General features: G+C 47.6%; 1 protein-coding gene across 4 annotated transcripts; it reads left to right on the top strand.

The window, feature by feature from the left end:
• The first annotated feature begins 389 nt into the window (after positions 1–389).
• Positions 390–9486, top strand: TAFA3 (TAFA chemokine like family member 3). Of its 4 annotated transcripts, XM_064282407.1 has the most exons (7): positions 390–601; positions 1232–1337; positions 2068–2125; positions 3477–3592; positions 4257–4406; positions 5287–5411; positions 6974–9486. In XM_064282407.1, the coding sequence occupies exons 4-7, from the start codon at positions 3478–3480 to the stop codon at positions 6983–6985; spliced, it is 402 nt and encodes a 133-aa protein (XP_064138477.1). In that variant the 5' UTR covers positions 390–601; positions 1232–1337; positions 2068–2125; position 3477; the 3' UTR covers positions 6986–9486. The 4 variants fall into 4 exon arrangements, 3 of the variants coding, with proteins under 3 accessions (XP_064138477.1, XP_023403248.2, XP_023403249.1); XM_023547480.2 differs by lacking the exon at positions 1232–1337; XR_010321495.1 differs by lacking the exon at positions 390–601 and having other exon boundaries at positions 611–1337; positions 5304–5411.
• Positions 9487–22367: the final 12881 nt, after the last annotated feature.

Raw genomic sequence — 22367 nt, 5'->3', positions numbered from 1 at the left:
TGCAAATGAGGGACTCAATTCTTAATTTTAATGAATTTAGATTTAAGTTTAAATAACAACATGCGGCTAGTGGCTACCGAATTGTACTGTGCAGTTTTAGAATCTTCAAAGCTTAAAAGCCCTTACCCCCACCACCTACCCCGTTCACTTGAGCCACGGGACTAGGGACCATCAGACCTCGAGGGCTTTGAGGGAGGCGCCTGGGCGCCCCTCTGAAGCTACTCCAGTCTGCACAAGGTGAGACGTCCTTGTGGACGGGACCCGCGGGGCTGGAAGTCTCCCCTTTCCTCTTCTTGTCCTCAGCCGCCAGGGGCCGCTGCACCTAGCAGCGCCCGCCCGCCCCGCCCAGCGTTCCGCACGGCGCCCGGCGCTGTCCTGGGGGAGGTGGCGGCACCCGCGCGGGGTTGGGAAAGCAGGGCAGCCCCCGGCAAGGAGGCGGCGGCGGCTGCGAGCTCCCCGGCCTGGAAGCGGGAGCCTCGGAGGGAACCCGGCTGAACTCTGCAGAGCCGGCCGCATCAGACCCGAAGCTCCTCCATGCCCAGAGCGGAGCAGGGATGCCAGCTTGGTCAGAGCCCTGCCGTCCCGAGAACGCAGCAACTTGGTGAGAGGGGACAGAGCTCCGGACTAGACAGCACTCCAGCCACCAGTCCTGCCTAGGGGAGGGGGGCGGCTGGGGAGCGCGCCTGGGAGTCTGCCTTTCGAAGTCTTGTCCCTGGGCCCAGAGGCAAGGGGGACCTCAGACCCACGGCCGAATTGGTGGGCGCCGCCGCGGGGCAGGTAGGTCCCAGATGAAGGGGATCCGGCATTTGGAGGACTGAGTGGGCACCTAAGGGGCTGGGGGGCGGAAGAAGGTGGGGAGGGAGTTGAAGAATCTTGTCGTTCACATCCTCAACTCCATAGTGGTATGCACTGCTAATTCAGTCACTTCACAGCCTAGATTGGGGCCTGGAGGAAAGGCTGGGAGACTGAGGCAGGAGTGGTAGACACTGTGCTTCAGCGCGCAAGCCCAGGAACAGATCCCAGAAGCTTCTTTCACCAGCTTTCTCAGAGGAAAGGGATAGAATGTGGAAAAACGGCTCCAGATATCCCCACAACCTCCTTCGCCTGAGTTATCTTGGGTCTTGGGGTTCACTGAAGGAATGGGAGAATTGGATTAGAGAGTGTAGCAGCTCAGAGAGAAATGGGATCGGAATTGCCTGAGAGAAGACAAAGCTGCGTTTGTAATGATCAGCATAGGGGTCCACGATGGGGACAGGGGAGGAGAAACCCACCCAGAAGAGAAGCACATCTAAAAGGGACCGAATCTCTCTGCCTGCGGAGCAGCAAGCCCATCCTAGGTATGGCCACCACTCCTCCTCCTGCCTCCATAATCTTCTCTAGGCTTTCAGCCCTAGGAGCTAGGATACAGGATCCTGGGTCCCTCCTGGGGCTCTACCATCCTATCTGCTTCAGTTCCACCTCCAACTGAAGGCTGAGGGAGGAGGGGTCCTTATGGAGAAATGGAGACACTGTTGGGGCCAGTGGGCACTGGGGCGCAGAGTCCCTCTAGCTCTCTGAAGTGGTAATCAGGGTGAGGATGGTGGAATTGAACCAGCTCCCTGCGAATGCAGAAAGCAGGTGTGATGGGGTAGGAGGTAGAGCTGAAGAGGATCCAGGGACACCTCAAGAATCCTTCTCAGGTGCCTCTTCAGGCAGGGATTGGTCAGATTCTGCTCCAGAACCCTTCCCAGATCCTCAGCTTCCTGCCAAGACCGGAGAAATCCCAGAGCTGATTCTTAGACATCTCCCTGTTACCACCCCCGCTTTACTCCTGGGACAGAGAAACTCCTTCAGGGCACTCTTCTCAGGCCCACCACCCTACATTATCCCAGAGTCTTCAAGGGCCCTCATGGATTCCCAGGGCAGAGGAATCCTGTGTGGGCACCGTGAGGAATGGCTTCAGAGTTGGGTCCTACTTCAGCACCCAGCTCATCCCCTTGCCCTTTCTACGGCCCTCCTTCAGCCTTTACAAGGCCGTAGGCTCCCTCCATCCTTGCAATCCCCCAATAATCTTTTTCACTTGTCCAGGTAGAGTGAGTCCCGGGCCAGTGCATGAACAAACAGAATCCAAAAGATCCCAAAAAAGGTGAGCGAAGAGACAGTTGAAGTTGGGGGATGGGGATATAGACAGAGATCCCTATCCAAAGGGGCAGCTGAGCCCTAGCATTTGGTTTGGCCGTTGGTGCCCAACACTGTGCTGGCACCTGAGGGAGCCCAGAGATACCCCAAGGGGCTGGTAGTGTAGTGGAGGCAGTGGTTCAGGCCTGACCCTGCTGCCTCCTGGGCTGCCCCTGCCCCTTTTTGCATCTGGGCAGCTTCCAGCTGCTGTGTGCCTCTGCTTCCCTAGGATTCCCTCCATTCTAGCCCACCCTCTGAAATAGATCTGGGAGGTCTGAGCCATCAAGCATGGAGAGAGAGAAGAAAAGAGGAAGAGAAGAAGCAAGGTGGTGCGGGGGGAATAGGGCAGGTTTCTGGGCTCTGATGCCCACAAGCTAGATGGCCTTGGTTAAGTCATTTAACTTCTATTAGCCTTGTTTTGTTTTTTCTTTTTTAAGTTAAATTTTAAGTTGAATAGTTCATACATTTCCATGGTCCAAAATTCAAAAAGTGAAAAAGGAATAGGAACAAAAATGAGTATACCCTCTACCTTTGTCTCCCAGTCAACCAATTTCCCTTCTTGGAGGCAACTAGTGTTATTAGGTTTTTTTTTTTTTTTTTGGTTCATCTTTCCAGAGCTAGTTTATTCATATTCAAGCAACATATATAATCCTTCACTATTGCACAGATGTTAGCATTTTGTACACACCATCCTACACTTTGTTTTTTTCCCTTAATGGTGGATTATTGTTGGAGATCATTGCATTGCCTGCATCAGCACGAAAAGCATTTCTGCATTTATTTTTACAGCTGCCTGGATGGGGCTGCCTTTCTATAAACATGCTCCATAATGTATTTAACCTGTCCCTCGTTGATGGTCATTTAGGTTGCACCCAGGCTTTTTGAACATTGGTTTGCTCATCTAGAAAATAGGTAATAGTAATCCTACTTTGTAGGACAGTAGAAAAGGATTCAAGATCATGTGAAGTGCCTGGGTCAAGTGATCAATAAGTGGGTGTTGTTATTATTCCACCCATTTCACAGTCCTCCATGGGACCATATCTAGGCCATCCTTCCAGACCCATCTTTCATGTCACCTCCTCCACAAAGCCTTCCCTGATTTTCCCAGCAGGACCACCTCTCCCTTCCTGTACCCTTTTCCTCATCACCTCTATAGTCAGTTTGTGCCAGGCTGAAAGCTGCCTGAGGACCAGGTAAGCATCCCACCTGGCTTCATGGCTCCCGGAGTGCAGGGCACAGAGAAGGTTCTTGGGCTGGGCACTGAGGGAGCTCCAGGGTGGAGCTCCAGAATGCAGCAGGGTGTGCCCTTCTCTCCACAGGATGAGTGAGAGGGCCACACGGAATTGGAACAGAGGCGGCTGGCTGCTGGCACTTTGCCTGGCCTGGCTGTGGACCCACCTGGCCTCGGCCTCCTTGCAGCCTCCAACTCCCACAGGTTTGGGGGAGGTGGTGGGGAGTGGGGAGGGGGTTCCAAGGATACCTGGAGAGCTGAACACCACCCTACCCCTTCCACAGCAGGCAGATCCCTGAGGCGGAGAAAGATCCATAGCTTCTAGGGGTTCTGGCTTCTCCTGTGCTCTTTACCCATGGAACTCTGTGTTCCTCGGCTATCCCAGCCTGGAGAAGGCCTGAGCAGACCTGTGACTCACCCTTCCTTCCAGGCTGGAAGGTGTTCTACAGGGAGAGAGGCCGTGGGGTGGCGGTGGGGGGGTTATGTCTAGCCTCCTGTCCTAATTCTGTGGTTTTCCTTCTGGGATGGCTAAAACCTGTGTAAGCGGATGATCCTCTCCATGCACTGTAAGCCCCCTGGGCCCTTGCCCTCACCCTGAGTAGGCTGGTGTGGGGGAGGTTGGTGTGGGCTCCATCTTCCCTTTGCCCAAGGGCCAGGCTCTGCCCAACAGGTGATGAACATGACCTCATTGGGAAGGAAGGACAGAGCCACTGTCAAGTGCTTCTTCCCCTACACTTGGAAAGCTCTTAAATAGCCCTCCCCCAAACTGGGGGAAGGGGTACAAGGATAGCCAGGCCTGGCCCTGTGGGTAGGAGGGGAACAAGGCTGGGGCCTGGGCTGGGCGCCCCATCTTGTGCTGGCCCCTCAGGCCTCGTGAAGCAAGGCACTTGTGAGGTGATTGCTGCTCACCGCTGCTGCAACCGGAACCGCATCGAAGAGCGCTCCCAGACTGTCAAATGTTCCTGCTTTTCGGGCCAGGTGGCTGGCACCACTCGGGCAAAACCCTCCTGTGTGGACGGTGAGTGACAGGCCAGGCCCCGGGCAGCAAAGCCCTGATCAGAGGGATGAGGTCTGTTTAGGCCTCTCCGTCTGTTGGGGATACAGTTTCATACTGGTCCTGGGGCTTTCATGATCAGGGTCTCAAATGATGGGGCAACCTCAGTGGCGGGGAGGGCGGATGTTGCCATTGCCATCCTCATTTCACAGATAAGGAAAGCTCTTGTTACATGCACGCCTTCCCACACTCACATGCCTTCCCACACACACCTGCTGCTGGGCACAGACACGGACACATTCCTTGACAAGGATCCTCTTACACCTCCCGTCCAACTCTCATATCGCCTCATACTTACTCCTCCAGACACTCACTACTTCACCTGCTGGTCCTTTCCCAAGCTGTCTTGCTCATTCCTTCCTCTCATCCTCATCCCCACGTCTTGACCATTCCTTCCCTCACAGAGACACGCATAAATTGCTCGCACATGCCTTCCTTCGCGCACCTGCCCCTCCCCCCACCTCTGCAGTGCTCATTTTCTCACACATGTGGCATCCCTATAAACGTGCCCAGTTGCACATGCCTGGTCTGTGGACCCTTTCAAATGGTTCCCACACTTACAACAAGGGGGTATGTTGAAGATTGTGCCTCTAAGCTAGAGATATGGTGGCTCAACAATAGGGTTGCCTTAGAGATGACTTCCCTGCCTTTGCCCTGTGCCATCTGTGCCCTGTGCCTGAGTACTGCCTCTCTGGGCAGCCTGGGGTAAGGGAAAGACCAGGGGAATGCAGAGCTCAAAGCCAGACATGTGTGGAAACGTGCCCTTCCTTCCCAGACTCCCTCTTGGCTGCATGCTTGTCCTCAGAGAGCTTAGGGCTGCCCTTGCTGCTTCCTGCTCCCACAGCTTCCGTTGTCCTACAGAAGTGGTGGTGTCGGATGGAGCCCTGCCTGCCAGGGGAGGAGTGTAAGGTGCTCCCTGACCTGTCGGGATGGAGCTGCAGCAGTGGACACAAAGTCAAAACTACCAAGGTATCTGGGGCTGGATACTTCATCCCACCCCTACCCTTCCCCCTTCCCATGGGGCGGGAAAGGAGGCCCAGGAGTCCTGGGTGTAGGATGTCAGTGCCTCAAGGTGAGATCTGCAAACCATTTAGGCACATCCCCAGATAGTCCTCTTGGGTCTGTCCTGACTTGGGAATTAGGAACTCTGGATTTGAAATCCAGTGTGTCCTCCTGGGAAACCCTGGTGGTGTAGTGGTTAAGTGCTACGGCTGCTAACCAAAAGGTCAGCAGTTCGGATCCGCCAGGCGCTCCTTGGAAACTCTATGGGGCAGTTCTACTCTGTCCTATAGGGTCGCTATGAGTTGGAATCGACTCAACAGCACTGGGTTTGGTTTGGTTTTTTGGTGTCCTCCTGAGCAAATTCCTGATGTTTCATATGCCTTAGTTTCCTCCTCTTTGCCTAGAGTGGGTTTGCTTGCAGAAATTTCAGGTCTATATGAACAAAGTGGAGAATTGAGGAACATATCTAGATCACTCAGAGGGGAATCTCAACTTCTACCTGAATTCCAATCTGCTCACCCACCCCTGCCACACACCCCTCCCAGGCTCTGCTATTATTAACTGCCTACCGCACTTAACCTGCCTTCTTCTAGTCAGTTTGCTGTGCTGTGACAGCACCCGAGCGGATTATTATTTGCTTGGCTTCCTGCCAGCCCCACAGAACAAGGGGTAATTAAAATTTTATCAGCCTCATTAGCAATCCCATGTGTGTCATGGTTAATCAGTCCCACCGTTTTCGTCACCATTTATACAGATGAGTGACGTTGCATGGCAAGCCAGAGCTCTGCCTTCTTGCCTTCCTTCCAACCACCACACACAGCAAACAAGTAAATGAAGTAGAGAAGGAAAAGCAGCCTTCAGGGTTCGGAAGAAAGCAACCACTTTCATAGTACAGAAAACAAAAGGAACTACAGCAAGAAAAAGTTTGGTTGGAGCTAAAGTAGAGTTTCATATGTTCAGACGGGCAAGGGAGGTGGCGGGACAGTCTCTTTAAGTATATTTAAAACTAGAAGAGATTGAGACCTGCCACAGAGCTGGTGACATTTGTCACCATTTTGTAGGTTTGGGTTTGCAGCCTATAGGGGCTGACCACTGTGCTTGTGATGTGGGTAGCTACTCTGAAGCAAGGTGTTCCTGGGTGGTGGTGTAAACAGTTAACACGCTCAGCTACTAACCAAAAGCTTGGTAGCTTGAGTCCACCCAAAGGCACTTTGGAAGAAAGGCCTTGCAATCTACTTCTGGAAACTTAGCCATTAAAAACCCTATGAAGCACAGTTCTACTCTGACACACGTGGGGTGGCCATGAGTTGAAATCGACTCCGTGGCAACTGGTGATTTTAGTGGTGAGGCTTGCCTGATTTTTGTTCACATGGGCCACTGAGCCAAGCTTTCCCAGTCTGGACTGCTTTAGGGGCAAGGGCTTGGCAGCAATGACCTCTCAATGGCCTGTAGATCTTGGGGAGTCTCTGGCATGCCGGAATGGGATAGGGATTCCCTTCTCTAACCTCCCCTCATCACTTACTCTATAGGTCACACAATAGTGTTTGGGGGTCATGGCCTGGACAGGACAGGCTTGACTGAGCCTTGGACTGAAGAATGGTGTTCAGTTATCAGCCAGCAAATATGGGGATTCATCTGCCTGGACACATATCCCACACCAAATGCAGCTTCACTCCTTCCAGAGACATTTCAATTAAGCTGCTCAGCAAATATGGATGGGTCTCCAACTACATAGCTGGCATTCTGCTGGGCACTTCTGGGGACATGGGAGAAGGTCAAGACACAGTTCTTGCCCTTAAGGAATGTCTAGTTGAGTTGAGGAGTTGATGACAACTTAGATACTTTAGATTCAAGCATGTGGTAGCTGGGCTGTGGCTCCTGAGGAACCTGTGGGCGTGGTAGGGCTTTGGAGATGAGACTCCACAGCTCTTCAGGCACCTGCTGGCCACAAGGCAGAAAGACAGGAGGTCACATTCAGTGACCACCACCTCCCTACCTCCTATTAGTCCAGAATCCCCAGCAAGCTTTTGACATGTTGAAGGAAAACTCTCCCTTCTTATGCCAGACCAGCTGTATCTCATTTGGTGGGATTGGACTGACATGCAGAAGGAAAGCAAAGATGAAGCCAAACAACTTTCCAGCAAAGCTTCTGCAGAGGCATCACTTAGTTTGGGCTATTCACTGGGTATGGGATGGACAGAACCTTAAAATCACCCTTATCCAAGCGCATCTGGGTTTTGTTCATTTGCTTTTTATAATGTATGAAGAATCTGAGCCCCAGAGAGATGAGGTGACTTGCCCAAGTGCTCATACCTTGGACTCCCAAGCTACAGACCTTCCACTTAGTCTGGATGTTGGAATTCGGACCGGGGCCTCCCATGTTTTTGTCTCAAGTACAGGCATGAACATACAGAGTGCTAGCTGAACAGCAGCAATGTTTTTCTCAGGAGATGCTAGAGCAGGAACTTTTACCAGAGTCTTTGTCTTCTTATCTGAAATAGTCCAGAATACCCCTCCTCCAGGATGCGGAGCCACTTGATCTCCACTCTGCCTTGGCTCAGAAAATTCCAAACAGGCCCATGACAGCCAGTGGCCACTCAGCCCAGCTATAGCTAGGGAAATCCCAGCTGGCATCCCCATGCCAGCTCTGGCCCACCTCTTCCAGGATCCTTAGGCTGTGACCCTCAGAGACTCTGGCTCCAAGAAAGTCTGGGTGGCTCCAGGGCTGTCAGAGGCCTCTCCCTTCAAAAACTTTTGCCGGGCAGTAGGAGTGGGAGGCTGGATCCTCTGTCCTGGAGTGGGGGTTGGCATTGTCAGGCTGGCACCCTAGGTGGCTTGGACGTAACACTCAAGCTTCAGGAACTCAAGGGCATGGGTTACCTGGCCATCTCCTCAGTGAGAGAATTGCAGCCTCCATGACTACTGGAATCACCAGGACTGCAGGGGGCCTTGAGAGGAGGGGTGTCAGTACAGCTAGCTGGACGATGCTAAATTCTGGCCCTCAGAGAAGATGATGCAGACAGTGGGTTGGGGCTGGGTCTCTGCTCCTCCTTTCTTCCCTACCTTCCGGTACAGTAAAACCAAGACCAACTGGCATTCCCCCTTCCTCATCCCCATCCAGAGTTTATCTTGATTTTATTTTGTTTTGGGTAATGAGGTGAACAATGATGGCAGCTTCTCTCTAGACTGTAAATACCAAACTCTGACACATTAAATACAAGCAAATCTCTGCATGTAGTGGGGCCAGGGAGTAGGGTAGTGAAGGAGTTGGTCAAAAATTTGTCATCACCTCATTCAGGGCTGGGGAATGGATTAGGGGGTTGGCAAACTTCCTGGAAAGGTCCAGGAAGTAAATATTTTAGAGATTACAGACCACATAAATCTCTGTTGCATATTCTTTGTTTTTTTTGTTGTTTGTTTTGTTTTTAAAGCCCTTTAAAAACGTAAAAAAGCATTTCTTGGCTCTAGGGCTGTATAAAAACAGGCTATGGCTGTATTTAGAAGTTTGCTGGCCTACTTGGACCTGTGAAGGTGGGCTGCCTCTGCACCTTGGGACTGCCTCCCTGACCTGCCGTCGGTGCAGTGGGAACCTGGGCTTAAGGACTGGGTCAGGTTTTGTTTTTCTTCTAATGTTCCTTGAGAGATTAATGGGTGAATTATTTAGGTTACAAATGAGAGCACTCTAGCAGAGTCTGACAAGGAGATGTTGCTCTGTTGGAGGCCTGAATGTGGGTTTCTCCACTCCCTCCCCACCCCCAAGACTGTGTCCAGGAAGGAGGGAGAAGGTGGAAGCCCCTTGCCCATCCACTGCATCCACAAGCCACAGGGCTCTGAGCTGGAGAATGAGCCTGAGAGAGTGGGGTCAATGCCAGACAAACTTTCCCCCCTGAGCTGCCAACCACTGCCAGTCCCTCCCTCAGCCAAAATCCAGGTCTTCTGACCTTCCACGACCTCTCCCATCCCTGTACAGAAAGAAGACTAATTCCCACCCCCCATATGCTAGAATATGCTAATATATTTTTTAACCCCTCAAACTCTCCCGTTTGCTCCTACCTATTTTTTTTTTTTTTTTTTTGTATTTATATATATATTTTTGGTGGGCTTTGAGGGGCGTCCTTTATGTGCCTAGGGCAGTCCCACACAGGAGGGCCTGGTGGAGAAGAAAAAATACCCCACCTTTTTCCAACAGTAGCTCCCTCTAGGGTCCTGTTTTCCAGTTAAGCCAATATTTGTGCTCATTTTGTAGCCACTTCCATGTAAATTCATTTTCCTTGTACACAGGGGTCCTAGAGTCATTTGTCTTCCTCATCTCCCTTCAGTGGCATGGGATCTCAGATTCTCTGAAGTTAGCTGGTACCCTAGCTTCCTCAGCTGTGAAGGCCTTAGGAAGGTTGCCAACCACAGGGGATCATATGGCTAATTCTTCTTGGCCTCCTGGCAGTTTAATTAAGGTCTGTGAGTGACATTCTAATTAATGGCCCCAGACAGTTGCCTAGAGTTGAGGCCTACAGCTTCCTGAAATCATAAGCTTAGAGCTAGAAGGGATTTTAGAGATCAGTTAGCCTAATGCCCTCATTTGACCAACAAGGAAAGGAGGGCTCAGAGAGGTTAGGTAACTTGCCCAAAGTCATGCAGCAAGCTGGTGGTATATCCTGGCCAGTGATCCAGATAAGAGCTCTTTCCACTACTGTATGTTGCCTCTTTACCCCAATTCAGGCAAGGAGCCTGAAAAGAAGTCAGAATTTTCTGCAAGGGTGAATGCGTAAGAGTCTCGTCATAAAATCACCCAATCCTATGAGCTGAGTAAGATAGAATGAAGGAGAATAGGAAGCATTTAGAGATGTGTATGCTGAAAAAGGGAAGTAGGGACAAAAAGGAGGAATTAAGATTACTTTTTTAGAAGAACATCAAAACACTAAAACATATCACAAAATAATTAGAATAAAACTGATGTTGCTTCCAGAACAGTCGATTTTTGTCCTTTCTGGAGGAGACAGGGTGGACCCTGGTCAAACTTTAAAGGACCTGTGAAGCCAGCTTGATGGCTTCTGTATTCTTTAGATACTAGTGCAGAGGTCTGCAAACTCAGGCCCATGGACCAAACTCAGCCCACTCCCTGCTTTTGTAAATAAAGTTTTATTGGAACACGACTATGCTCATTTGTTTGTGTATTGCCTATGGCTGCTTTCATGCTAAAGGAGCCCAGATAGCACAATGGTTAAGCATTGGACTGCTAACAAAAATGTTAGTGGTTCGAATCTTCTAGTGGCTCTGCAGGAGAAAAGACCCATCTGTTCCTGTACAGATACAACCTAGGAAACCCCATGGGGCAGCTCTACTCTGTCCTATAGTGTCGCTATGAGTAGGAATTGACTCAACAGCACACAACAACTTTCATGCTTCAATGGCAGAGTTGAATCGCTGTGACAGAGCCCATATGGCCTGCAAAGCCTAACATATTTACTCTCTAACCCTTTACAGAAAAATTTTGCCAACCCCTGCCCTAGGGCTTTTATTGAACCTTTCTCAGCAAACCCTGGAAAATGACAGCTCTGCATTATATTCCTGGGCTTGGGTTTTCTTGTTTTTTGGGGGTTGTGCCAGTTCCCCTCCAAATCTTCTCCATTGCCACTTGTAAGATCTAACAGCCGAAGAAAAGAAGAAGACATAGAGACTGAGACAGAGGCCAAGAGAACAACTTGGAGCAGGTGGAATGTTTCCCTAATTTGTTGTCACACCCCAAATCAGCTCAGTTCATACATTCCAAGTTCCTGTGATTTCTACTTTTACACTTAAGCAAAATATTTGCATGTGCGCCCGAGTGGAAAGGTGTAATTAGGCATGTGTACATGCTGCTGGTATTTCTGTGCATCTGTGGGTTTGAATATCTCCATTTCCACAAGCACGGTGACATTCAAAATACATAAAAACCACTTTAGCACAGAGACTGATTAATCAAGACAGACGCCAGCCTGTATTCCAGACCAGGGTACAGTGGTGACACATAGCCCAACACATAAACTCATGTCCCCAGTCCCCACTCCACCTGCTGTGGCTGCCATGTAATTCCTGAATGAGGGAGGGCTCATTTCCCTTTCCCAGCATGAGCAGCTGAGCTGGTTTCTGATTTCCTTGGGCTTATGAACCTGCAGAATTGTCACTGAGTGTGGTCTTGGTGTGTGCATGGGCACAGGAGCTCATGGACTTGGATGGCTGTAAGCACTGTACTTGGACTAGACATGTAGACTGGCCGTAAGGCATTCATAAGGGTATAAACTCCGCCTTGGTTTGACTTAGAGAGATTGGATTCCAGCAATTTTCCATGGCTGAACTGACCTACATGCTGGGTGATTGGCAATATACCATCACTTATATTAGCAAATGTCTACCATGTGTCAGGCACTGTGCTAGCCTCTTTATGTATGCAATAGGATGTTAAATGGGACTCTTCCTATCTCAAATTTTGAGCAAAGGCTCCAAGGCTGAGGAAAGACAGAGAGTTAACAACTATTCTCAAGTACTCCCACATTCTAATTTAAGATGCTAGACCATTTCTACAGTCTTGTAAAAGGGGCGATCAGTAGCCCATCGCCCACCTCCAGACTGTAAAGAGGGGGCTAAAGAGTTGAGGTTGTAGAGATAAGCGGTAAAGAAGATCTGTCTGGAAAGAGTTGTCACACATCCCCTGCAACCCCATCTTCTTTCCCCCAAGGGGAGATTTAAGTTTTGCTTCTTCTTCTTTTTTTTTTTTTTTTTTACTGTAACTCACTTAACAAGAAACTTCCAGGGAACTTCTCCAAGAACTTAATTTAAATTGCTTGAAATATAGAGGACAGAGGAACTCAGGTCTGAAAATAATCTGAAGGCGAGTAATGGTGGCTGCTGGTTGCCCTGGCTGGGTGAGCCTAGAAGACTGTGTGGGGAGTGAGCTACACCTCCGGAGCTTGGCAGAGCACAGGTGTTTGCATGTTTCCCATGGCCAGAAGTGGAGAGGGAGAGGCGAGGGGCAGACTGCCAGAAGGTATGAGTCTGAGAGGGAGTCATAAATGGCCAGTGGGAGAAGGGATCGCCCACGTTAAGGGCCCTGTAAGTGGGAGATCCCCAGCAACATGACATCTAGAAACCCAGGAAAATGTTCCACAAGACAATGCCCAAACTCCCAGATGGGAAAAGACTTAGAAACATTAAGTAATTTGCCAGATATTAAGTAGCTAATAAATGGCATGTGGTGGTTTTGTACTTTGTCAACCTGGATAAGCTAGAACCGCATTTCACAGATTGCTCTTCCTTGCATGGTTCTGGATTAGAGTTGGCCAAAAGATAAATTTTTGAGTAATTTGGAAGGCAGAGAAGTGCAGCAGCGGCAATTACTCTCTGGGGGTTATCATAGTTAGAAGAGCCAGCAGGTTCCAGGCTGTTCTCATCCTCTCCCACTCTATATCCAGCTTTTTTTGGCGACTGTCAGCCCTTCTGACCAACACCAATCCCAGGTGAACACCCACATAAAGAGGAAATAGCCTTCCATAAACTTCTCTACCAATTCTCCTTTATGACCCTGCTCTAGAAGCTGAACATTCTTACATGATTTCAGAGGTTTGATTGGTGGCTTTTCTCTCATTCTCCAACTTCTCCATTTATTCCCTTATTTCTCCCAAAATTATGTAAGGTATTATCCCTATAATACATCTCTTATTCCATGATACTCTTAAGGTTTCTCTTGCCCTGATTAAATGCTGACCAACATCATTAGTTACAGAGAGATAAAGCCTTCCCCTAGAGCTGGCACCCTGAATTTGGACTTCTAGCCACCTAGACTGTGAGAACACCTCTGTCAGTTTGTCATTCTGTGGTGGCTTGCATGTTCTTGTGATGCTGAAAGCTATGCCACCAGTATTCAAATAGCAGCAGACTAGGAAGAAGGACCTGGTAGCCTACTTGTAAAAAGAATTAACCAGTGAAAACCTTACGAATAGCAGTGAAATATCGTCTAATATAGTGCCAGAAGATGAGCCCCTCAGGCTGGAAGGCACTCAAAATACGGCTGGAGAAGAGCTGCCTCCTTAAAGGAGAGTTGCCTTAATGATGCGCATGGAGTCAAGCTTTTGGGACCTTCATTTGCTGATGTGGCACGACTCAAAATGAGAAGAAACAGCTGCAAACATCCATTAATAATCAAAACCTGGAATGTATGAAGTATGAATCTAGGAAAATTTGAAGTAATCAAAAATGAATTGGAATGCATAAACATCAATATTCTAAGCATTAGTGAGCTGAAACGGAGTGGTATTGACCATTTTAAATCGGAAAATCACGTGGTCCACTATGCTGGAAATGACATCTTGAAGAGGAATGGCATTGCATTCGTCATCAAAAAGGACATTTCCAAATCTATCCTGAAGTACAATGCTGTCAGTGATAGGATCATATCCATACGTCTACAAGGAAGACAGTTAATATGACTATTATTCCAATTTACGCACCAACCACTAATGCCAAAGATGAGGAAATTGACAATCTTTACCAACTTCCGTAGTCTGAAATTGATTGAATATGCAATCAGGATGCATTGATAATTACTGGTGATTGGAATGTGAAAGTTGGAAACAAAGAAGGATTGGTAGTTGGAAAATATGGCCTTGGTGATAGAAACAATGCTGGAGACCGTGTGATAGGATTTTGCAAAACCAATGACTTCTTCATTGCAAATACCTTTTTTCAACAACATAAATGGTGGCTATACACATGGATCTCGCCAGATGGAATACACAGGAATCAAATTGACTACATCTGTGGAAAGAGATGACGGAAAAGCTCAATATCATCAGTCAGAACAAGGCCAGGGACGGACTGTGGAACAGACCACAATTGCTCATATGCAAGTTCAAATCGAAGCTGAAGAAAATTAGAACAAATCCATGAGAGCCAAAGTATGACCTTAAGTATATTCCACCTGAATTTAGAGGCCAACTCAAGAATAGATTTGACACACCGAACACTAATAACCTTAAAAAAAAAAAAAAATTTTTTTTTTTTTCTTGCTTACTGGTTAATCCATTCCTGCCTAGACCCTTCATCTATGTATTAACTTCAGAGTAATTTAGTTTTCCCTGCCCCAGGAACAGGAGGAAATACTGCAGAATGACAGCCCAAATGTGGTGTTTATACTGGTGTTTACAGTTTCCTCAAGCCCAGATCCCCAACCTGACCTCTCTCATCCCAGGGGATAAGAACAGCAAATGCATAATACAGGCCGAATGCTCTACACGGACTCATGTTTTCCTTGTAACATCACTGTGATGAGCACAGTATTATTAGCCCTCCTTTACCAATGGGAGGAACACTGGTGGTACCAGGGGCGGATTAACCAGTAAGCAAGGTATGCATGGACTTAGTTGTGTTTATTTACTAATCTGTAGTGCACAATTTCACATGGGTTTCATCATATCAAAAATGTGAAAAACAGGTGGAATTGTGTACTAGTTATTAGTAAGTAAGCCCATCCATACCTCACTTATTGGGTAATCTGTCCCTGGGTGACACAGTGGTTAAGTGCTTAGCTGCTAACCTAAAAGTCAGTGGTTTGAACCCACCAGCCTCTCTGTAGGAGAAAGATGTTGCAGTCTCCTCCCATAAAGATTTACAGCCTTGGAAACCCAATGGGGCAGCTCTACTCTGTCCTGTAGGGTTGCTATGAGTCGGAATTGACTTCACAACAGTGGGTTTGGTGATTTTTTGTTGTTGTTGTCTTTACCAATAGGGAAACTGAGACACAACGAGGTTAAGTAACCTGTCTAAAGACATTTAGCTAATAAGTAGTGGGAACTGGTTCAAGCCCAACTCCAAGGCCACAGTCTTAACTATGGGAATTTGCTGCCTCTTGAATGAGCCTGAAGTCTGCAATCTCTACACAGAGAAGTCATGGCAAAGCCCTTTCTGGGAGCTGGGGCATTGGCAGTTCCATGAGTGCTTGTCAGTGGCTTGGGAAAGCCAGGACTCAGGTTTGAGTCGCAATGAATGTCATCTGCAGGAACGAAGGGAGACCTGGAGCAAGTGGTGTCAAGACTACCAGCAGCTGTTGGGCACCAACCATGAGGCATCAGCCTGAAGGAGCCACAGGAACCATTCCCCCTGGCTATTTACTTCCCAGACAAAGACTCCTAAGCCAGAACAGAAGTGACCTACCCAAGGGTGCTCAACATAGGGGCAGGGTGTGACTCCACGAAATGTGGCTCTCAAGAAAGCCTGCTAGGGTCTCTCTGACCTTCAGTCTTTCCCACTATTTTCTGCTCCCCTCATGATGCTCCCCCTGACAAGAGAGTGGCTCTGCCATGGAGGATGCCTTAGGCTGGGTTCTCTAGAGAAGCGTATATAGATACATATAGAGAGAAATTTATATCAAGGAAATGGCTCAAGCAGTTGTAGAGGCTGGAAAGTCCCAAGTCTGTGGGTCAGGCTGGAGGCTTCTCCTGACTCATGTAGCTGCAGGACCTTGTGAACCCAAGATCGGCAGGTCAGACAGCAGGCCTCTGGTTCACAGACTGTGAAGGCCAATGAATCCTAAGATTGGCAATAAGATGGTAGGCCACTGATTCACAGGCTGTGGACACTGATGAATCCCAAGATCAGCAGGTGAGCTGCTAGCTCAAGTCCTAAGAAACAGAGGTCAGGTGAGGAGCCAGCTGCAGGATCCAGAGTGAGCAAAAGCCAGTGAGCTTTCCCAGAAAGCCCACATACATTAGATGCAGGCCACACCCCCAAGAAAACTCCTTTTCAACTGATTGGCTACTCATAGCAGATCTCATCATGGAAATGATTACATTATATCAGATCTCATTATGGAGGAGATTACATCGTTACATAGCTGCCAAACTGTAACTGCCAAACCATAACTGCCAAACCACTGAGAATCATGGCCCCGCCAAGTTGACACACAACCTTAACCATCACAGAGGGATAGCTATCCTTCCTACCCTCCAGTCTCCACCCCAGGTCACTTGGCCCAGGGGAAAAGCCCTGCTTGGATCTGAGGTACCTGGCAGGTAAGGAGGTTGAGGGGAAGGCAGATTACAGCCCAGACAGGCCTTCTGAGAAAATTGACGGGCACTCGGCTAAGAGACCCTGGAGCCTGGGGATCAGAGAGAGTCACACTCTAAGTGTGATGCCCTATCCAAACCTACGAAGACTCAACATCCAGGTCTGTGGCTTTCATGGAGCTCAGTCTGTAGCTCGAGGCCCCATTGGCTGAGCACCAGGGTTTGAGTCCAGTCACTTAATAGTTACGTGGTTTGTGAGTAAATTCTCTGCCTTCAACTAAAGAATAAAAAAAAAAAAGTTTTTTTTTTTTTTTTTTTTTTTCAAAGAATAGGCACACTTAATAACACTTTCTTATGCTTAAAAGGAAACACACTTTGGCAAATCACAACTCTCCTGCTCTCCATCCCTTCTCCCATGGCAGGGTCCCCTCTCCCCTTCCTCATTTCCATTACTTGTCAACTGGAAGTCTGTTAGGTTAGGATGCTGAATTTACCCAAGTGTAAAGCATTTCTGCCACCCACCATCTCCCTCTCTCTCCCATTTGTTGTAGGGATTGGAGGAGAGGAGACAATGTGTATAGAAACGCTTTGACAATGACCAAATGTTTTGCAAATGTTAAGCACATATCCAAACCTGTGGACACTCAAGCATGTACAAATCCTTTTCCACAAAGAGTGTCAGAAAATCAATGACTTCTCAAGTCCTCACCTTCCTGGCCAGGTGGATTGAGGCCTCCCCAGGGAGGGCCCACCTGGTGGTGCTGCTGGTCAGCTCAGTGCTTAGCCCAGGCTCAGTTGGTAAACTTTCCAAAAATAGATACTTGCCAGCTCACCCAGCCTGGATGAGCACATCACTGCAAACCCAGTTTTCAAATGGAGCACTGGAGACTTCTTCTTCCTCTGATGAAGGATTAGCTGCTATGGCAATTGCCCTCATGTGCAAATAACTAGAAAAACAGACAAATTCATGGAACGACTGTTTTCAAACGCTCAGTATAGGACAGTTGTAAAAAGAATTTGATTTTCATTTTTCATGTTTGACAACTGAAAAGCGCCACCTCTTCCCCTTCTCTTTTGTTGACCCAGCGCTGACATGGGAAGTTCAAACCACTCAAAACCCAGGCTGAATACAGGAACCCTTGCCCTGAACCCTACTTCCCTAACCATATTCAAAATCAAAGCCACTCGCCCCTCCCTTTGCTCAAGCCATTTCGGATGGTGTGTGTGCCTGCCTTACTCTCCCCAGAAAGTCCCATTATGTGCGTAATAAACATTTTCATATACCTTAGTGTGTGTGTGGCATTATTAGTCTCACCTTCCAAACCAGTTTTGAGTGGGGAGTTGATTCTACTCAACCACAAAACAGCAGTGATCACTGAAAGAAGGCAAACAAACAAGGTGAGCCCTCTGATTGCCCAGCCTATGGCCTGGAGAGAGTTTCCAGGCCACAAGGCAAGGAGGGGAAACCCAAACGGAGTCCATCTCACAAAACTGAGGACTCGGAGGTCTGAGCTTGGGGATGCTGAGACAGCTAGAAATTGTGGAACAAAGTATCACGGAGGAGAGGACTGTGCAGAGATTGAGCCCCAGAAATTACAGAGGGGTCCTCTCAAGTCCTTGACTGAACATAATCTGTGTATGTTTGGGGTGAAACCTCATGAGGCCAAGGCTGGGCCAGAGCAAGTTACAAGGAAAGAGCAATAACTTGGGCCCTGGAAGAAAAATTATATTCAGAGCTAAAGCAGGGCTATGAATCATTTGATTTTCCTCCAAACAAAGTAGAGAAACTTCCATGAATACATGGGCATTTCAGTAGAGACCCTGGAAGGGCCACACTTTATTTTTTATATTATTTTTTTTCTTGCACTTTAGGTGAAAATTTACAGCTCAAGTTAATTTCTCATTCAAAAATTTATACAATATTGTTTTGTGACATTGGTTGCAATCTTACAATGGGAGAGTATGCTCCCCCTTTCCACCCCAGGTTCCCTATGTCCATTTGTCCAGTCCCTGTCTCTTCCTGGCTTCTCATCCTGCTTTTGGACAGGAGCTGCCCATTTGTTCTCATATATTTGATTGAAGTAGGAAGCATGTTCTTCACGTGTGTTATTTTTTGTTTTATAGGCCTGTCTAATCTTTGTCTGAGAGAGGGCTTCGGGAATGGTTTTAGTTCTGCATTAGCAGAGCAGCCGGGGGCCGTAGTTTTGGGGGTTCCTCCAATCTCTGCCAGACCATTAAGTGTAGTCTTTTTATGTGAATTTGGGTTCTGTTCTACATTTTCTCCTGTCTGGGACTCTTTGTGATTATCCCTGTTGGGGTGCTCATTGGTAGTAGCTGGGCACCATCTAGGTCTTCTGATCTCAGGCTTGTGGAGCCTCTGGTTCATGTGGTTCTTTAGTCCTTTGAGCTAGTATTTTCTTTGTGTCTTTGGTTTTCTTCATTCTCCTTTGCTCCAGGTGGGATGGGACAAATAGGTGTATCTTAGATGGCCACTTGAAGGCTTTTAAAATCCCAGACACTATTCACCAAAGTGAGAAGTAGAATATTTTCTTTATAAACTATGTTATGCCGATTGACTTAGATGTCCCCTGAAACAACTACTCGGCAGAAGGGCCCCAGGCCCCAGCCCCAGCTACTCAGCAGAAGGGCCATACTTTAGAAGTGAGGCTAAATGAATCGTAGAATAAAGACTACTCTAGACCTACAATCCACCACAGGTCTGTCAGCTTGTCATACTGTGGTGGCTTGCATATTGCTGTGATACTGGAAGCTGTGACACCGGTATTTCAAATACTAGCAAGGTCATCTTCATTGGACGAGTTTCAGTGGAGCTTCCAGACTAATAGAGACTAAGAAGAAGGACCCAAGAGTCTACTTCTGAAAAAATTAGCCAGTGAAAACCTTATGAAATTTAGGGAAATATTGTCTGATATAGTGCCAGAAAACTACTCCCTCAAGTTGGAAGACACTCAGAATATGACTGGGGAAGAGCTGCCTCCTTAAAGTAGAGACGACCTTAATGACATGAATGGAGTCAAGCTTTTGGGACCTTCATTTGCTGACATGGCATAACTCAAAATGAGAAAAAAAGGCTGCAAACATCCATTATTAATTGGAACCTGGAATGTACGAAGTAGAATCTAGGAAAATTTGCAGTCATCAAAATGAAATGAAATGCATAAAGATTGATATCCTAGGTATTAGTGAGCTGAAATGGAGTGGTATTGGCCATTTTAAATCAGACAATCATATGGTCTACTATGCCAGGAATGACAAATTGAAGAAGAATGGAGACTCATTCATTGTCAAAAAGAACATTTCAAGATCTATCCTGAAGTACAATGCTGTCAGTGATAGGATAATATCTATATTCCTACAGGGAAGATCAGTTAATATGACTATTATTCAAATTTATGCTCTGACCACTAATGCCAAAGATGAGGACATTGAAGATTTCTACCAACTTCTGCAGTCTGAAATTTATCAAACATGCAATCAAGATGAGTTGATAATTACTGGTGATTGGGCTGTGAAAGTTGGAAACAAAGAAGGATCAGTAGTTGGAAAATATGGCCTTGGTGATAGAAACAATGCCAGAGATTGCATGATAGAATTTTGCAAAACCGATGACTTCTTCATTGCAAGTATCTTTTTTCAATAACATAAATGGCAACTATACAGGCAGACCTCACTGGATGGAAAACACAGGAATCAAATCAACTACATCCGTGGAAAGAGACAATGGAAAAGCTCAATATAATCAGAACAAGGCCAGGAACCAACTGTGGAACAGACTATCAATACAAGTTCAAGTTGAAGCTGAAGAAAATTAAAACACATCCATGAGAGTCAAGGTACAACCTTAAGTATATCCCATCTGAATTTGGAGAACATCTCAAGAATAGATTTAACACATTGAGCACTAATGAAAAAGACAAGACGAGTTGTGGGATGACATCATGGACATCATACATGAAGAAAGCAAAAGGTCGTTAAAAAGACAGGATGAAAGGAAAGATGAAAATGAATGTCCGAAGGGACTCTGAAACTTGCTCTTGAATGTCAAGTAGCTAAGGCAAATGAAAGAAATTATGAAGTAAAAGAGCTGAACAAAAGATTCCAAATAGCAGCTTGAGAAGACAAAGTAAAAGTATTATAGTGAAACGTTCGAAGACTAGGAATCAGAAAACCAAAAGGGGAGAACACTCTCGGCATTTCTCTACCTGAAAGAACTGAAGAAAAAATTCAAGCCTGGAGTTGAGATATTGGTGGATTCTACTGGGGAAATATTGAACAAAGCAGGAAGCATCAAAAGAAGATGGAAGGAACACACAGTCACTGTACCAAAAAGAACTGGTTGACGATCAGCCCTTTCAGTAGGTAGCATATGATCAAGAACCGTTGGTATTGAAGGAAGAAATCCAAGCTGCACTGAAGGCACTGGCAAAAAAACAAGGCTCCAGGAACTGACCCAATACAAATTAAGAAGTTTCAATAAACGGATGCAGCGCTGAAAGCGCTCACTCATCTATGCCAAGAAATTTGGAAGACAGCTTCCTGGCTCACTGACTGGAAGAGATCCATATTTGTGCCCATTCCAAAGAAAGGTGATCCAACAGAATGTGGAAATTATCGAACAATATCATTAATATCACATGCAAGTAAAATTTTGCTGAAGAAAAGTCAAAAATGGCTGCAGCAGTATATCGACAGGGAACTGCCAGAAATTCAGGCTGGTTTCAGAAGAGGCCGTGGAACTAGGGATATCATTGCTGAAGTCAGATGGATCCTGGCTGAAAGCAGAGAACACCAGAGGATGTTTACCTGTGTTCTATTGACTACGCGAACCTGTTCAACTGTTGATTGTCACAGATCACAGATAACACTGTGAGAACGGGAATTCCAGAACACTTAATTGTGTTCATGCAGAACCTGTACATAGATCTAGAGGCAGTCTAGGAACAGAACAAGGGGGTACTGCCTGGTTCAAAGTCAGGGAAGGTGTGCATCAGGGTTGTATCTTTTCACCATACCTATTCAACCTGTGTGCTGAGCAAATAATCTGAGAAGCTGGACTATATGAAGAAGAACAGGGCACCTGGATTGGAGGAAGACTTTTTAACAACCTGTGACATGCAGATGACACAATCTTGCCGGCTGAGAGTGAAGTGGACTTGAAGCAATTACTGATGAAGACTAAAGACCACAGCCTTCAGTATGGATTACACTTTCACATAAAGAAACCAAAAGTCCTCACAACTGGACCAATAAGCAACACAGAGAAAAGATTGAAGTTGTCAAGGGTTTCATTTTACTTGGATCCACAATCAATGCCCATGAAAGCAGCAGTCAAGAAATCAAATGACACATTGCTTTGGATCAATCTGCTGGGTTTGGCCTCTGGGGGGACAAGGGCAATCCCTCTCAGAGGGCGTTGGCGCCTCCAGCGGCCACAGATCCAGGCAACTGAACTAAAACGCGGCTGTCCTCTGTTCTGACAACAGCGCGCGGAGGCGGTATGGACCCGGGAGGACTCCAGGAACGCCAGCCACTCCGAGGGGACAGCGTCTTTCCAGCCCCGAGGATCGGGGGGTTCCAGACCCGCGAGGAGGGGCTGCCTCTTTCCTCTCTCGGCACCCTCTTTTGGAGACGCGGGACCTGTCGCGTCTCCAGACCTGGATTCACCTGAAGCCACCGACTCGGGAAGCGCGGGCAACGCGGTTCACACAGGCCACCGGCACCGGGGAGGAGCGGCCGCAGCCGGCTGGCGAGACCAACCCAGGGGAACCGCCACCCTCGCCGTCGCCGAGGCTAGGGTGGAAAAGAGAAGCCTCCGCTGAGCCGGGGAGGACTTCGGGGAACCCATCCCAGGGCGGCTGTGTGACCCTAC

Source organism: Loxodonta africana, chromosome 3 (assembly GCF_030014295.1).
Source record: "Loxodonta africana isolate mLoxAfr1 chromosome 3, mLoxAfr1.hap2, whole genome shotgun sequence".
In the NCBI taxonomy this organism is placed as follows: Eukaryota; Metazoa; Chordata; class Mammalia; order Proboscidea; family Elephantidae; genus Loxodonta; species Loxodonta africana.
Note: the sequence above shows the minus strand (reverse complement) of the source record. Positions and strands in the feature narration are given on the sequence as shown.

Coding starts and splice junctions, on each gene's coding strand:
- TAFA3 (XM_023547481.2), top strand. CDS start 1,181: ATGGGATCGGAATTGCCTGAGAGAAGACAAAGCTGCGTTTGTAATGAT. Junction 1,338..2,067: donor GAGCAGCAAGCCCATCCTAG/GTATGGCCACCA, acceptor TCACTTGTCCAG/GTAGAGTGAGTCCCGGGCCA. Junction 3,593..4,256: donor GCAGCCTCCAACTCCCACAG/GTTTGGGGGAGG, acceptor CTGGCCCCTCAG/GCCTCGTGAAGCAAGGCACT.